General features: G+C 38.7%; 2 protein-coding genes across 2 annotated transcripts; both read right to left on the reverse strand.

Moving 5' to 3' along the window:
• Window positions 1–620: 620 nt before the first annotated feature.
• On the reverse strand, window positions 621–6,398 carry actr1b (actin related protein 1B). Its single transcript, XM_053645174.1, has 11 exons — window positions 6,200–6,398; window positions 5,345–5,409; window positions 4,310–4,385; window positions 4,095–4,220; window positions 3,823–3,947; window positions 3,526–3,742; window positions 3,059–3,151; window positions 2,609–2,783; window positions 2,260–2,321; window positions 2,122–2,162; window positions 621–2,033 (listed from the first exon to the last, which is right to left on the reverse strand). The coding sequence occupies exons 1-11, from the start codon at window positions 6,245–6,247 to the stop codon at window positions 1,931–1,933; spliced, it is 1,131 nt and encodes a 376-aa protein (XP_053501149.1). The 5' UTR covers window positions 6,248–6,398; the 3' UTR covers window positions 621–1,930.
• Window positions 6,399–7,556: 1,158 nt separating this feature from the next.
• LOC128620298 (cytochrome c oxidase subunit 5B, mitochondrial) lies at window positions 7,557–9,361 on the reverse strand. Its single transcript, XM_053645175.1, has 4 exons — window positions 9,203–9,361; window positions 8,082–8,152; window positions 7,899–7,998; window positions 7,557–7,810 (listed from the first exon to the last, which is right to left on the reverse strand). The coding sequence occupies exons 1-4, from the start codon at window positions 9,294–9,296 to the stop codon at window positions 7,698–7,700; spliced, it is 378 nt and encodes a 125-aa protein (XP_053501150.1). The 5' UTR covers window positions 9,297–9,361; the 3' UTR covers window positions 7,557–7,697.
• Between the last annotated feature and the right edge of the window lie 8,102 nt (window positions 9,362–17,463).

Genomic DNA, 17,463 nt, shown 5'->3' on the forward strand with positions numbered 1-17,463 from the left:
GGAGTTTTAGTAAAGACAAATGAGTTTAGTTTTTTTCTTTTTTAAATGGGTAAAGTACGGTAGTAAACCTAACCTGAAGCTTTTTTCTACAGCAGCTACTTTTTCTATATTCTTCAATACTTTCAAATCAAAATGACAAATCTGTGATGACCCTCGGATTCTCCTGGCACAACACGCCTGATGTTTTCGAGATGAAATGCAGCAACAAAACCAGTGTACTCTAAAACCTAACACACTGCTGAGGGTGAAATTATCCTCATCATCTCATCTGAACAGAGAGAAAAACAGCTGATAAACTCAGATTCCTCATCACAGCGTCTCTGATTTTACTGTGTAACCTGTTTAACGTTCCAAGAAAAAAACTCACTAGATTTATAAAAGGCAGAGCTGCAGGATAATCAATAATATACAGCAGTGCTCTTTAGTTCTCTACACCAGGACATCCAAAACTTCATCAGAATACTTGAAGTCCAATCATTTCTCTCTCTCACACACGTCCAGAGTCCAGCCATGTTAGACATATTTATGACTCTCTCTCTGTGTGTGTATGTGAGTGAGAGAGAGAGAAAGAGAGAGAGAGAGATCAGACTGATGGACATTTCTGCTACAGCAACACCAGATGAAGTTTTTAATTAATTTATTTATAATTTATACATAAGCAGTAAAGAGAGTTCATGTGCAGAGCTTCTGTATGTAAAGAAGAAAATTTTAATTTAAACACATTTCAGTTTTTATTTCTTATGAAACAAATCTCTGGCCACATTTTCTGATTTATTATCCACTGAATCATATATATGTGTGCGTGTGTGTGTGTAAAAAGCAAATGTAATGAAATATTGAGATGATTTAATAATGACACACTGCACTACTCTGACTTTGACTAACTGTCAAACTCTGTCTTTTAATCCAGAATCATTAAACCTGCTCTATCACCACACACACACACACACACACACACACACACACACAGTGGAATGTGATCAGAATTTAGGTGAGGGGTCTGAAGGGTTTAATATCACGTGTTTTACTCGTGACTACAATAAACTGACTGGCTATATTGCTAATGCTATAAAGTTTCCATAGCAAAATCAAAATAAATTAAAACAAGCAGAAAAAAACAAAAAAAAATGTTGTAGCGGGAGTCAGTGGTGAAGTTTGGAGCTGTTTCCATGGTGATATCAGTCGAGTGACCAAAGGTACAATATGATCACAAAGCATAAAGAACTCATAGTTGTTGCTGTCATGGCTACCCAATATGTTAAAGACACACCCACTCCCAGTTACATAACAGACAACTGAAGAGGGGGAACAGACAAAACCATGCCACACTGGATACTGCATACCCCACCCACAGGATATGACATCTCACTACTTCAACAAGCTCTCTACAGAAAGCATTAAGGGCTTTCTGCAAACCACGAACCCTTGACACACACACACACACACACACACACACACACACACACAAAGTAAAATTAATATTTAAATGAGAGAGTCCAAGTTTCTAAACTAACCACTGAGCGGGTTTCTGGGTGTGTGTGTGTGTGTGTGTGTGTGTGTGTGTGTGTGTGTGTGGACATGTTTACCAGCATGCCTTCACTTCCTGACTAATAACATGGGGGCGTGGCCTAGAGCTGACCAACATCATTCCTGGAGTGGCAATAACAACTCTCACACAAGCACTCTCTCTCTCTCTCTCACACACACACACACACTTACAGAAACAAGAAAAAACCCTTAATTTTAGACTGGAACACACAGACAAGCTGAAGGACAAAACCATTACAACACTGTAGTAAATGTGTGTGTGTGTGTGTGTGTGTGTGTTTGAGAGAAAGAGAGAGATCAGAACTGCACAGACACTCCCAATCAGCCGCAGTGTCATAGCTGGGAGGGGGCGGGGCATGGGTGAAGCAGTGGGAGGGGCTTATTAGAAGGTCTTCCTGTGAATGGCACGTGCTCGATCCTCTTCATACTCTTTCTTAGAAACCCACATCTTCTTAAAGGTGTCCAACGAAGCCAGGATAGAGCCACTGTAAAACACACACACACACACACAGTCTCACACACACTCTTACACACACTTTTATACACACAAAAATGTGTTCAACATCTTCTCACCCAATCCATGTAGAGTAAAGTCTCTCCTGTGGTGCTGAGATCTGAAACAAACACACACACACACACACACACTTCAATGTTAATAATAACAGTAATGATAAGAAGTGTTAGTGTTAATGTCACAGTAAACTGATGAACCTTTATTTTGACGTCTTTGGGAGCGAGCTTCTTCACTTCACTCAGTAATCTGTCTCCAAACCCTAACACACACACACACACACACACACACACACACAGAGTTAAATCTTCACATTAATTGCACTCATTGCACCTGAACATTGTGTTAATGAATCTGTGTGTTAATTCTATACTGGATGATTACACTGCTTTTAGTTGTATGAGGTCATTAGAAACACGGTTCCGTGTTGGTTAAATAATCCGTGCCACCCCACGCAACCGCACAATTACCACCGTTATCAACACACCGATTAACACGGTGATTAACACCATAACTGAGCACTGGTTAAGACAGTAATTAATACAGCACCTTTGAGCAGCGTGGAGCCGCCACTTAGGACGATGTTGGAGAACAAAGTACGCCGGAGGTCCAGGTCTGATTTCTGTATGGCAAAGGCGAGAACCTCATGGATTCCCTCACTCTCGTCTCCAATCAGGTCAGGTCGGAACAACAGCTCCGGGGCCCGGAATCTCGCTGGCCCAATCTATGCAATTAATACACACACACACATCTAAAACTGCACACTATTAGTCTGTACACTTCTCCACTATGGTAAGTAACACTGTGTGCTGTCACTGTCTCTAGCTCCACCCACATGTTCAGTTCTCTTAGTATCATGACTAAAGAACTAAATTCATCTGGCAGAGAAAATAAAACACATGGAGGTGTTTTACTGTAGCACACTGCTCACTCACACACTCACACACACACACACACACACACAAAGTGATGTTGAGTGAAAGAGTAACAGGTAATTACATCAAGTGTGCTCCCGTCCGGTAGTGTGTACTGAGCCTTCTCTGTCTCCAGAGTCTCATCTTTCTGAGGATTCAAGGACAAATAACACGCCCTCTGGAAAACACACACACACACAGACACAGACAGAGGTGTTAATTACATTAATTACACACTAAACTTGGCACAGTGGTGTTTATTAGCTCACTCTTCATCCAATCATATTGTGTGGGCGGGGCTAAATGTGATAAAACGTTTTCACCACCTGGGGCAGGGTGAAGGCTAATACGTGTGTTCTCCGAGACACGTGAAGCCAACCGCATCTTTTCAAACTGCTGTTCATGCTGTGTCACAGGGCGGAGTAACACACCCGGAGGAAAGCGCATACAGCTCACAGACCACCACACACACACACACACACACACACACCCCCACCCCATCAGCCAGTACTGCCATGCAGTTTAGGCTCCGCTCTTATTGTAGTGCCCTACCTCCTTGATAGTGCGCACGACCTCAAACTCAGCAGAGGTGTGAAAGTCGTACCCCTCCTTCCTCAGGAGCAGGCGGAGGAATCGGGACACGTCCCGGCCCGCAATGTCCACACGCATGATGGAGTGTGGGATTGCGAAACCCTCGTAGATCGGCACGGCGTGGGTCACACCATCCCCCGCATCCAACACCACACCTGTCGTCCTGCCCGTCGCATACCTACACACACACACAGTTTACCATCACCTCGCAGTTACCCGCAATATTCGTGTGTGTGTGTGTGTGTGTGTGTTACTCACAGACTGAGCACGGCCTGCATGGAGATGAAAAGTGCCGGAACATTGAAGGTTTCAAAGAAGACCTCAGCTGCACGCTCGCGGTTTTTACTTGGGTTCAGAGGAGCTTCAGTCAATAATACAGGGTGCTGAACACACACAACAAATTGTTAGTGCTTTCTCACAAGAAGGGGATCATACAACACACACACCATTTAAGTGGTGAAGGACATGAGAACACTGCTGCTTAGTAACTGGGAAACGTGGACAAATGTGTATGAGAGAATGTTCAGTACCTCCTCACTGAAGGTCTGCAGCTGTTCTTTAGAGTAAACGTACTGCCAGATCCTCTCCATGTCATTCCAGTCTTTAACAATGCCATGTTCCATTGGGTACCGAACTGATAACAAACCCCTGTGTTCCTGCACACATACACACACACAGTTTTGCAATTTGTAGAGTGTGCTCAGTGTAGCAAGTGCAGTGTGTATGTGTGTATAGAGTGCGTTACCTCAGCTTTGGGCCCGATGAACAGATCCCCCTCCAGCGCTCCGGCCATCACACGCACATGTTTGGGCCGACCGACACTGCACATCAATCAACAACACAGAAGTAATGTTTATTAAACCACACACACACACACACACACACACACACACACACACATACTCACACTGAACACAATACACAATTGAATGTGATAAATAAATAAATCAATATCAGTCAGTACTAAACTGTGTGTTACAGTAAAATACAAATACATGTGTGCGTGTGCAGCCCAAAGCTGATTATTCTCCCACACGTCCAAGTGTTTTATTCCTTTTATACCACAGCAATTTACAAACTATTACAATTGATTATTTAAAAAAACAATATGTAGTACTTTTTATTCTTTTATATTTACATTTAGTGTTGGTGAAGCAGCTATAAACACTCGTTCCCTCACCATCCCTCTCTTTATTCCCTCTCTCTATTCCCTCTCTCTATTCCCTCTCTTCACGTTAATAAGAAAAAATAAAAATGCAGCTTGTTACATACGTTACAGAGAAACAGTAAAGAAGTGTAAACTCCACTGTGCTGAAGATTTGGGAAAACAAAGTTACAGCTTTACCTGACAGTTACACAGTGCTAACACTGGAGACTCCTTCCATACATGTTACATAAACACATTTCTCCTTACAGAAAACTTCCCATCAACAATTTATTAATCTGTTTATTATCAGTCAAGTGTCCACCATACACATCCCTGTGAATGAACTGTTACTATAGAAACGATAGCGTATTTAGAATGAGCGCATTAATATAAACCTGCGCTACTGTCAGAGCCGCTTTTATAGAGAATTAATCACCACCTTCTGACCAATCACAGTCCAGAACTCAGCAGCGCCGTGGTGTAAATGTTAATAACGTGATTTAAGTTCTGTGACATTTTTAAATAAAGGAAGGAAAAGTATAATGACATCACTGCGCATATTATTATTATTAAAAGGTACAGAGTCATTAAAGTCAGACTGAGGTACACTGATGATGTCAATAAGTCACTTACTAATTAGGAAAGCAGTATTTAGGAATCTGATCTCCAGCGAACCCGGCTTTAATCACACCAGAACCCTAAAGAGAACACAGTTAACACACAATCACTAACAACACATAACACACAGAAATAACCCTGCTGCGTGTGTCTCTAAGAATTTTATCTGTCATAATATTACATTTTATTTATTAGCACAAAAGAGCTCTACAGTTTCAGACTGTGGATGTTCAGTTTGTGTTCAGTCATAAGACACAGCTGGAGGACACACACACACACACACACACACACACAGACAGACACACAGACTGGCAGAAGACTGATGAACAGTGTGGTGATGTGACTGCAAATCTACAGTAAAATAACATCATCTTGTGTGTTGAGTTAATATTGTGTATGTATGTGTGTGTGTATGTGTTAGGCGGGTCCACAGCAGTGACGAGCCATTTCAGCCACAATAACAGTCAGCTATCGGATTCACTTTAATAATAAACACACAGCTGTAGAAACAGAATAAAATAAACACAGCTAACAGATTAGCATGTTATGCTACACAGCCGGTATGACATTAGCTAAACAGCTAAGGGCTAACTGTTTCCTCTCCCAGCAGCAGTTAGCGCTCAGTGCTGATATAAACACACAGAAGAAGTGAGACTGTATCAGGGGATTATTCATGATTACACTGAGGGGAAGTAAGAGATTTATTCATCTGTTGTTCAACCTACCGAACGAACAAATGTAATAGATAAATAAAGTAAACAAATAAGCTAGCGTTTGGCATAGAGCGCTAGCCGCACAAAGCCATTGTCATTCAGCGGGCTATGCTAACTGTGCTAACAGGGTGTGGATCGGTGACATCATCATACTTACATTATCGATGACCACCGGCTGGTTAGCGATAATATCATACGACTCCATTTCGGCTCTGCAGCGCGCGAGCGTGTGTATCTGTGTGTGTTTATGAGTGTTGTTTTATTTGATAAAAATTGTGTTCATGTAAAATCCGCGCGCGCCCCAGCACACACCCGCAGAGATGTGCTGCGTGTCAACCGAACTGCAGCGCACGAGACAACCAACCCTCATCCGAGCCCAGTGTGTGATTGACAGCTGCATCAGCCAATCAGATTGCTGTACGGGAAAACGTTGCCTGATAGTAGGGGCGTGACGCGTCAGCCTGAAGCAGCGAAATTTCATAGATTGGACATAAATATTTACTATATTTAATATACTATAATATTTAATAGACTTTTAAATAATTTGCACAAAATATTTGTGTCAAATTCACTTACAGAGGAGAAACAGAAGCCCTTACTGCTTTTACCTGTGCAGATGTTTTAATTCTGTGTGTTATTTATCTTACTAGCCCACATCTCTGACAGCTGGGAGTGAAAGTGCTTTATTCATATTTTATCCGAGTTTATATCATTATAGAGTTATATAAAATAGATTTATTTCACTTGAGTTTTCTGTCCAGATGTGCTCTTCATGGTTAATTCCTTACATTTATTTATATAGCGCTGTTCTAGACACTCAAAGCACTTTACACAGTATGGGAGGGGGGTGGGGGGGGGTGGGTGTCTCCTCAACCACCACTAGTGTGTATCCTCCACCTGGATGATGTGATGGCAGCCATATTGCTCCAGAACCCCCACCACACACCAGTTATTAGTGGAGAGGAGAGAGTGATGTAGCCAATTCAGTGATGGAGATTATTAGGGGTGAATCTTTTCATGTTAATACAAATATTTACACATTCAGAAATTTGCTGGAAATGTGGGAGGACATTTCTTTCCCGCCCCGAGTTCATATATATATGTAAATCAGTTTGTGAAGCAGATCAGCACTACCCTGATGTTCATTCAGCATTCTTGAGGTTCACAGCACATCTCCCATCAGTTTATTTCACACTTCATGTAAAACCTCATTATAAAGTCTTCCTTTGATTAAAAAGCTGCAATGACCACACGTACTACGTACTGACAATTAACACATAGCGACTGTGGGAGATAAGATTTTATTAATCCCCAGATGGAGAAATTAGGGATAAGCCAAAGAGAAAAAAAATCACACAGACTGTTTATTCCTGAAACAGTGTGGATCTCCTACAGAAACATACCTGTTAACTGAACTAAAAATGTATGTTTGTATATGTGTACGAGTACTCAGTCTTGCTACCTGTCAATCAATTAAACCAACACCCCCATGTACACAGACAGACAAACAGACAGAGGTTTAAAGTCTTTATTAAGAGTAACTGGTGAGACACACTTTCCACAGTCAGGTGTGTAACTGCAGTAATTCTGTGTGTATAAATGTTATATTATTTAACACGGGGGAAAAAAAAACAGAGCTGAATGTTTACAGAGTCTCAATGAGGAAGCTCATGAGGAACAAGTTTGTAGTGTGAGCCACAGGATGGACAACGCTGAGGTTCTCCTTCATGCAGCCAGAACCACACGATGGCTGTGTTGTCCTCCTCACCTACAACACACACAGACAGTTAATGTACAGTACACACACACAAATGACACATAATGAAGATAAAGAGAAGTTTTAAACGCAGACATACAGACACAGCCGACGATGCGCTTGTTGTTAATGGAGGGGACGATGTGTGGGTCGTCTTTGGAGCCAGCGTACTGCTTCGGCTTTAACACACTGTACGGGTCCTGAAAGCATCACACACAAACAATTAACACACATTCTAAGCAGATCAATCAGTGTGTTAAAAACAAGCTTTAGCTGCTCGTACCGCGCCAGCCTTAAAGGACTTCAGAATTTTTTTCTCCAGCCCAGTGGCCTGCTGTTCATCAGTGGGAATGCCTGAAGGACAGACAGAGAGACACACACACACACACACGTTACATTCAGGTCACCAAGCACACAGAAACAGGCTTCATGAAGACATCTACATGAAGTTCCAGAACTTTAAAAACTTTTTAGGTTCCTTTCCCCCCCCCCCTGTTAAGGACATGAGTTCCCTGAAGTTCACATAAAAAAACTGTATGGAGTTTCTCAAAAGCATCTCAGCACAAATAACAATTAAATAGCATCACACTGAATTCTCCCTCCCACGTTAACACATTCTCATCTTTGTGATGCTTTTGGGAAACTCAGCCCTGATCATTTATTATAGTGGTGTCTCAGTGGTTATGGATCAGAAGGTTGTAAGTTCGAATCCCAGCACTGCTTGTCCCCCAGAGCATGACCTTTAACCTTGACATTGCTCTTTATGTTTGCAGGAACACAATACTGTGTTCTTAATGCTAATAATTTCCACACCTATATTTATAACTAAAATACACATGAAATATATTTCATTAATCATTAAAGACATTGTCAGATATATAAATAATTAAAAAAATTTTTTAGCCCAGCACATGAAATTTATTTTTTTCTGGAAAGGTATATTAAAATGTCACTCTTTGATCATTAACAATTCATTATAAATAAATAAATAAAGAAAGAAACACCAAAAAAAAAAAACACACAAAAAAAAACACTAGGTTAAAAGAGTAAATAGTGAAATTTTGATGTAAACACAAATGTAAATGAAAGCTAACAGTTACAACCCGGAAGCAGTTAGCCGCGTAAGAAGGCGTTAAGTTATTTCTATAAAGTGATAACCTTCTGATAACTCTATTAAACCTCACGCGCTTTTGAAGAATAAAATAAATTAACTCAATTACTAAAATATAAATAAAACCAGTTTAGTGTAGCTGAATAGTGAATGTAGTGCGTTATTCGAGCAGATCTGATCCTCGGGACGCCATTGCTTGTCCTTGGCCTGTTTTCACACGAGCTTTTATATCGAAGACAAATAAAAATTAAAAGCTGTCATTACTGAAATAAAATATACTTTAACCCGCTCACCTCCGGCCGCCATGCCCCTGCTGAGGACAGGAACGGGAGAAACGCGGCACACAGCCGAAGCCCGGACTGCAGCTCTCAGTAACCTTGCAGCCATTTCTGCTTCTTCTGCTCCAACTGCACCGGTCACACACCGATGACGCAAATAACGGCGCGTACAAGTGACGTCATACTCATACATGGAGGTGGATACGTCACACCGGTCTCAAAAGCGGATGAATTTCTGTTTTCAAAAAATGATAACTTTATTATTCTATCTATCTATCTATCTATCTATCTATCTTAAACATAATACAAAATATACATTTATAATGACATTATACATGCAAATAAATAAAGCAGTAAATTAAGACACACCAATACATTTTATATGTAATTTATATATCCATCCATCCATCCATTTTCTATATTGCTTATTCTACAGGGTCACAGGGAACCCAGAGTTTATCCCAGGGAGCATGGGGCACAGGGCGGGGTACACCCTGGATAGGGTGCCAATCCATCACAGGGCACAATCACATTTACACACTACAGACACTTTGGACATGCTAATCACCCAACTATGCATGTCTCTGGACTGGGGAAGGAAACTGGAGTACACAGGGAGAACATGCAAACTCTGCACACCAGGGCTGTGGCAGGAATTGAACCCCCAACCCTGGATGTGAGAGGCACACATGCTAACAACTAAGCCACCATGCACCCTCTATCTATCTATCTATCTATCTATCTATCCATCCATCCATCCATCCATCTATCGTTCGTTCATTCATTCGTTCGTTACAGTTCCTGACCACAAGGTGGCACAGTCACAAAACGTCTTCGGTACATTCATGGTCCTGAAGATATGTGTCATGATGATACATAGATGCATTGCTGAGATACACCCTCAAATCCTGTTTTACATTTACATTTACATTTACGGTAGACGTCCTTATCCAGAACAACTTACAGAAGTTCTTTGAAATCTCTATCAATAAATATGTCCTGATACTGGTTCACTAAGACTAAGAATACCATCAGTCTTAAAACGCTGTTGGACAACACTATTTATTTATTTGTTTGTTTGTTTGTTTGTTTGTTTGTAAATACAAAGTGCTAAATTAAGTATTTTAGGAAGAGGTAGGTCTTTAGATGTCATTTGAAGACCGCCAGTGACTCAGCAGTTCGGACATCTAGAGGAAGTTCATTCCACCTCCTAGGTGCCAGAACAGAGAAGAGTCTTGATGCAGGTCTTCCTTGTACCCTGAGAGATGGTGGGACCCATCGAGCAGTACTAGAGGATTGGAGGGAGCATTTTTTTTAATGCGTTTGCCAGTGCATTACAGGAGAATGGTTTTGAATATCAAAATTCCTTTTTGATATTCAGGTCTCAAGATGATATGAGCCAAATTTGGTGAAAACTGGACAAAATACGGGGAGGAGTAGCAAAAATGGCTATTAGATATAAGCATTATTAGCATGTCATTATAACTTTTGACCAGTAGGTGGCCACTGGAAAGCTAATATACTGGATTTATACAGTTAGCTTGTCATAAACTTGTAGAATATCACTGTGGTATAGAAGAGTAGGATACAGTACCTAATTAAAACAAGAACGGATAAGTTAAGAAAAGTGTTCTGTACTAAATGAATAAAACATTTTGGAATAGCTTTTAAAATACACTCAAATTGTTTGCGTTCACTATATAGATTGCATTTAGTACAAAAATCTCTGAAAGTTAACAGACTCCCATCTTCATCCATTAATCAACTACTGACCAAATACCTTTTCCAAGCCAATCAAGCATGCATAGAATGCAAACAAATCTGTTATTCCGAATGGGGTTTCTATGTGGGGTAAAGTTGTGATTATATAATAACTTACAATAAATCAAGATCTGTTCATGTAAAGAAGATAATTTGATTGGCAGAAACAATAAAGTCACATCTTAATTGGATATCAATTACACCCAGTTTTCTAAATATATCCCTGGGAATGCAAAACCAAAAAACATTTTCATTATTTATAAAACATTGACTTTCAACATTTCATTTATAAACTGTAAGTCAAAGGCTTGTAATCCACCATTCTCATAGTCTTGTATGAGTTCTATAATATAGTGTACAAGCTTTCTCCATATAAAATTAAAATGAATTTGGTTAATGGTCTTGATAATTAATGGAGATAATTAATTATCTCAATTACTTTAGGAATCTGGTCAATGCTTTAAAAAATAATATTGTATCATCCGCCAATTGACTGATCACAATTTGCTGTCCAAACACATTTAATCTTTCAATATTTAAATTTTTAATAAAGAGTGCCAACATCTCTATAGGCATAATAAATAAAGAGGGTGAAATGGAGCAGCCTTGATTAACCCCTCTCTTAATGTCAAATCTGGGTGAAGTACCTGCTGGCAAGGCAGCTGAGCTATTAGCGTCTGTGTAGAACAGCTGAACAACCTTATGAAAATATTCACCAAACCTGTAAAATTTGTAAACATTTAAAAATAAAAGAATGATCCAACATATCAAAAGCTTTATAGAAATCAAAATATGAAATAACCTCATCATCTTTTTCTTTCAATCCAATTCAATTTGATTTGTATAGCGCTTTTTACAATGGACATTGTCTTAAAGCAGCTTTACAGAAACATATAAACACAGGATACAGATTTTAAATGTGTGGACCTTTATTATACTCAAGCAAGACTAAATCCAGTTGAATATTATTATGTATAGATCAGACTCTGATAAATCCAGTTTGCGTGTCCCCAGTAATTTTGTAGTCATTGTTTAAGAAAGTTATAGGTTGTAAATTGTCTAACAATCTAGGGCCATTCCCCAGTTTGGGAATAAGAGTGATTAAACCTGGTCTCATCAAGCTATACGTAGAACAGAATGCTTCTTATTCTTATTTCTTGAAAAGCTCCAAAAAGAAATTTCCTTAATAGACCCCAAAAATGACGATAAAAAATTGGACGGGAGACCATCTGGGCCAGGTGATTTATCTAATACCAAACACATAACAGCAGAATCAAGCTCTTCAGTTGTTAAGTCTGCATCACGTTATTTTAAATTGTTCATCTATTTGAAGGAAATTAGGGTCTAAGATTGAGCAAGAAGATGAATATATGTTCTGATAAAAGTTAGTTATTCTTTTGCTGTTAATTTTGCATCAGAACTCTCAATACCATCAGTGATTAAAGTCTTAACAGTGTTTCTTTCTTGATGTTTTATTTCTAATCTGCAAAAATAAGCTGTGCTTTTCTCCCCTTTTCCCATCTATTTAGCTGTTGACCTAACGAATACCCGATTAGATTTTCTCATATAAATTTCATCTAACTGTGGCTGCAAAGAATTAACCCTGAAAAATTAGGTTCCACTGTTATAATTAGCTTCCACTGTTATGCTGATGATACACAGTTGTATGTTTCAGCGAAGCCAGAGGACAGACAGAAGCTTAGTAAAGTTGAGGATTGTGTAAAGGACATTAGACATTGGATGTTAACTAACTTCCTTCTACTTAATTCTGATAAAACAGAAATACTTTTATTAGGCCCACGTGTAGCTAGAAGTAATCTTTCTGATCTCACAGTAACTCTGGATGTACTTTCTATTTCATCATGTGCAGCAGTTAAAGACCTTGGAGTGATTATTGACTCCAGCCTATCATTTGATGCTCATGTAGATAATATTACTAGGATAGCCTTCTTTCATCTCAGAAATATTTCTAAAATAAGAAACATATTGTCACTACATGATGCGGAAATACTAGTTCATGCATTCGTCACCTCTAGATTAGATTACTGTAATGCCTTACTGTCTGGATGTTCCAGTAGGAATATAAATAAGCTCCAGTTAGTCCAGAATGCAGCTGCTAGAGTCCTAACTAGAACCAGAAGATACGACCATGTCACACCGATATTATCAATACTGCATTGGCTCCCAGTAAAATCTCGCATTAACTATAAAATACTTTTATTAACCTATAAAGCACTAAATGGTCTCGCGCCACAATATCTAAGCGACCTTTTGGTTTTATATAATCCGCCACGCCTACTTAGATCAAAAGATGCAGGCTATTTGACGGTACCTCGAATAGTGAAGGCTACAGCAGGGGGAAGAGCTTTCTCTTATAGAGCCCCACAGTTATGGAACAGTCTTCCTATTAGTGTTCGGGACTCAGACACAGTCTCAGTGTTTAAGTCTAGGCTTAAAACGTATTTGTTTACTCAAGCCTACCCTGACTAGATTCTGTTCTACTACTTCGCAGTCATAATTATCTTTTTTCTCCCTCTCTCCTTTCGCCGAGCCCCACATGAATTTATGGAGATACTAGAGATCCAGATCCTTTCTGCCTCTGGATGGAGCTCAAATCTTCTCTAATTCCAGACTGCTGGGACTACGGCTGCTTCTAAGGCCATACAGACTTCATATAAATCCATAATGAACTTTTTCACACTATCTGTAACCCTGTTACCCAGATGAGGATGGGTTCCCTTCTGAGTCGGGTTCCTCTCAAGGTTTCTTCCTCTTAAAACATCTTAGGGAGTTTTTCCTTGCCACCGTCGCCACTCAGTGGCTTGCTCAGTTGGGATAAATTCGCACCTTTAATATCTGTATACCATGTTGATATTTCTGTAAAGCTGCTTTGAGACAATGTCTATTGTAAAAAGCGCTACACAAATAAAACTGAATTGAATTGAATTGAAAGATAATAATCGTTATTTTATTTGATAGAACATTAATTTATTTCTTTAATAAAAGATGTCTCTTAAAAATATCATATCTATTTAGTTGTTTACTGTAAGAAATAGAAAATTGATGAAGTTTGTATTTAAAGAATTCCCATTTACTTAAAGCTGCAGTACTGAACTTCTGTGTCTCTATCGCCATCTCTATTTGAAACATAAAATTGCAAGTTTCTTGCAGAGTTTGTTTAATATATATATTTTTTTACGTGGGTCGTGCTTTGGCACTGCTCCTCTGTGCGGATGAATCTGATGGTTTGAGGTTTACGTACGGGTTGTCTGTGATCACCACAGCACAGTGGATCTGTCATTGTACATTGACATGACAGTAAGAAGTATATCCTACCAGGCACATATTCGAAAAAATGTCATCTGAACAAGTAAGTAACATATATGCCACTTTTGTTAGGCCAATTGTAAATGTTTTGAAATAAATCACGCTACTGACGTTTAACGATTGCTCAGTTAGCTCAGATCAAGTCATACATTGCAAATTATTATTATTAAACTTTGGTTGCCAACATCAACATTGTGTAACTAGTCATAATTTGTGTGTATTAATGTTATCTTTAGACTGCCTCTGATTTAGCTCCAATACTTGACAGTGAAGGTGGAGGTGGATACGGTTTTCTTGGAGTGGGGTAAATCGCTCTCTCTCATAACTAGCAGAAAATAATTGCAATTTACCCCACTGACCACAGCAAAACAAAACAAAATCATAGGAAATGCGACAGCTAGCTGAATCAAGCGAACAAGTGTGCTAATGTTAGCTAGCTACCTATTGAGCCACTGAAATATCTGACTTGTTCAGCAGAAAAAAGCATCTCTGCGTCAATCTTCAATCCCTTCAGGTCTCTGAGTTTTCGTCTCCTCTCAAAAGCCATCCGGTATTTATTCCCGGTTTAGCACGGGTTCTGTCACTTTACTTTTTTGACTGCAGGCTCTCTGAAGTTCAAAGTTTCTTGGTTTTGACAGCAGCTTATTCCCCAGATGTCAACGATGATTGTGTTTATAATTATCCAGATTAAAGCAGCCATCTAGATGACAAGTTTAAATTCTAAGCAACTGTTATAAGAACAAGCTACAAACACGCCACCATCCTCAGCACCCACACACATGATATAGTAGTCAGTTCTTCTTCTTTCTATGGACACAAAGACGAATGACGTCAAACTGACGTTTCCTGCGAAAATCTGACCTGACAGCTCAAATTATAAATCATTATTATAAGCTTGCCTTTACGATTCAAGTTAAGATAAGGAGACAGTTTTGAACACTGATTTTTTAATGTACTTGCTCAATAATTGATTTTTGACCATTTTTAATCAAAAAAGTCCCTTACTGCAGCTTTAAGTCAGACGATCATCTTTAATATTTGAAACAATATCTGCAACTGCTTTCACATAGCCCTCTTTTTCTCGAAGATTAGAGTTAAACTTCGAATATCCTTTGTTACAGAAGGGTTTAGCTTTATGATTTATCATCAACTGAACAAATTAAAGTAAAAATCTATGAGAAATTAACCAAAGGTCAATCCGAGACTGGCCAGAAGCATCAGGTTTAAACCGAGTAAACTCTTTTAAATACGAGTTTGATTCACGCCAAGGATCTACTAAATCTTGGTTATTACAAAAATGAACTAATAATGAATTATAATGATGTATAATGTTATATATATATATATATATATATATATATATATATATATATATATATATATATATATATGTATGTATAATGTTATATTTAGTAGGAGGCCAATCTAACCTCTCATCATACACCATGTTAAAATCACCCTCAATATAACACAGTCAGTAGCATACTTTCTTTTCATGTCATCTATTACCCGTGAAATTTCAGAAATAAAGAGTCTGTTTAAGGACAATTGGTTGTGACAATATACGTTTCCTTGGATAATGCAAAAATGATCGACTTTTGGAATGCAAAATAACCAATGTCCATCTAAGCTAGATCTTGACTCAATAATTTCCCAAGAAAATTGTTAAAAAGAAGAACAACGCCACCTGAGCAAGTCATGTCATGATCAAATAAAATCAGTTCACCCTACTGATGAGACCAAAAGGTACAATCACTACCACTTGAATGTGTTTCATGAAGAAGAACACACTGAGCTTTCTTCTCTATACAAAACAAAAATGTAGCCTTTCTTTTTGAACTATCTTTTAGACCTCTAACATTTAGTGAAAGAAAAGAAATACTGCCATTAACCTGAAATATACAACAAAATATAACATAACATTAACTAAATACAATGAACAATCACTGCTGGGGATAGAACAACGCCAGCTATTAAGATTTAATACGAAAGCAAAAGAAAAGTATGAACTGAAGCTCTGGCACATAACAGTTTCACATTCAGTTCTTACTTATCACAACCTCTTCTAAACTTTATGGGCATAATCAGTCCAAGCCTTTATTTGCAGATGAAATTAAGCGGCCATCAATGTATCCCAAAGGACCATGATCGTATGCCTTCTTACCATTATCAAACTACCTGAATGAGCGAGCAAAGAGCTGCATGAGCTCTCCGGTCCTCAGCTGATAGATCCTGATGAACCCAACTCCATGGTCAATGCACACCTGCGAGTTCTTTGTAATCTTCAAGATTTCATCTCTGTATCTATGTATGGTGAACTGAACAATCATTTGACTGTGTCTTCCAGACTCCTTTCTCCCAAACCGGTGAACAGAGTCAATTACATCTTCCCGTTTCTGTACCAAGTGTGGAGGTATATCAACCAAAAGATCAGCTGCCCCTTTCTGTGCATCCTCATCAGCAGCTCTTTCATCACGTTAATACGGCGATGCCATCTTCCCATTATAATGCTCAAGTTCTCCCATTTTGAGCCTTAATTCTTCATTGGACTTGATGAGGAATACTGCTTGCGTTTTCAAGACTGTACATTTTTGTTTAAATTCCGTAATCTCTGCAGTAATAAACTCCACTGATTTGGAGATGGTCGCAATCATAATGGTATTTTGCCTGTGATGTCCTCCAGCTTTCCATCTTGAGAATCAAATCTTGCCGTAATCTGTTTTTTGTTTTTTTTGAACCACGTTGCTTTTTTTTGTATACTTGTACAATCACCATCTAAATCTATATGTCCCATAACAACCCATTCTCCAGAGTAGCTATGGTTAGCTATTGAATTAATAATTACTAATTAATTCATAATAATTATGCATAACTATAGTTCATAACTACTCACGAACTATCTAATTGAGCGAGTTTATCAGTTTTACACACCTTGTAGTGTTGCTTCGGCATAATGGTTTACTGAATTATCAAAAACATAGTTGACAGATTATTCAGTTATAAAACAATTGTTTGTTACGGATCTCTTCTTCAACTTTTATTAGAAGTTGAATCTGTTTAGCGTTCATTCATAAGCACAGATGCAAGGCTGATATGGAAAAAGTGAAAAACATTTAGTCTCCTCAGTATTTAAACAACACTTGTAATCTAGATAAGAAATAAAGTATTGCTTCCAGTTAAACTCCATG

This window comes from Ictalurus furcatus, chromosome 16, assembly GCF_023375685.1.
Source record: "Ictalurus furcatus strain D&B chromosome 16, Billie_1.0, whole genome shotgun sequence".
NCBI classification, from domain to species: Eukaryota; Metazoa; Chordata; class Actinopteri; order Siluriformes; family Ictaluridae; genus Ictalurus; species Ictalurus furcatus.

Bases quoted from the DNA above. Each gene is read 5' to 3' on its own strand.
- actr1b (XM_053645174.1), bottom strand. From the start codon at position 6,247: ATGGAGTCGTATGATATTATCGCTAACCAGCCGGTGGTCATCGATAAT. The intron at 3,743-3,822 runs GTGAGTAACACA...GTGTGTGTGTAG, and splicing joins ATGCAGGCCGTGCTCAGTCT to GTATGCGACGGGCAGGACGA. The intron at 3,152-3,525 runs GTAGGGCACTAC...TGTGTTTTCCAG, and splicing joins TCGTGCGCACTATCAAGGAG to AGGGCGTGTTATTTGTCCTT.
- LOC128620298 (XM_053645175.1), bottom strand. From the start codon at position 9,296: ATGGCTGCAAGGTTACTGAGAGCTGCAGTCCGGGCTTCGGCTGTGTGC. The intron at 8,153-9,202 runs GTGAGCGGGTTA...TCTGTCCTTCAG, and splicing joins CAGGGGCATGGCGGCCGGAG to GCATTCCCACTGATGAACAG. The intron at 7,811-7,898 runs GTATGTCTGCGT...TGTGTGTTGTAG, and splicing joins GCGCATCGTCGGCTGTGTCT to GTGAGGAGGACAACACAGCC.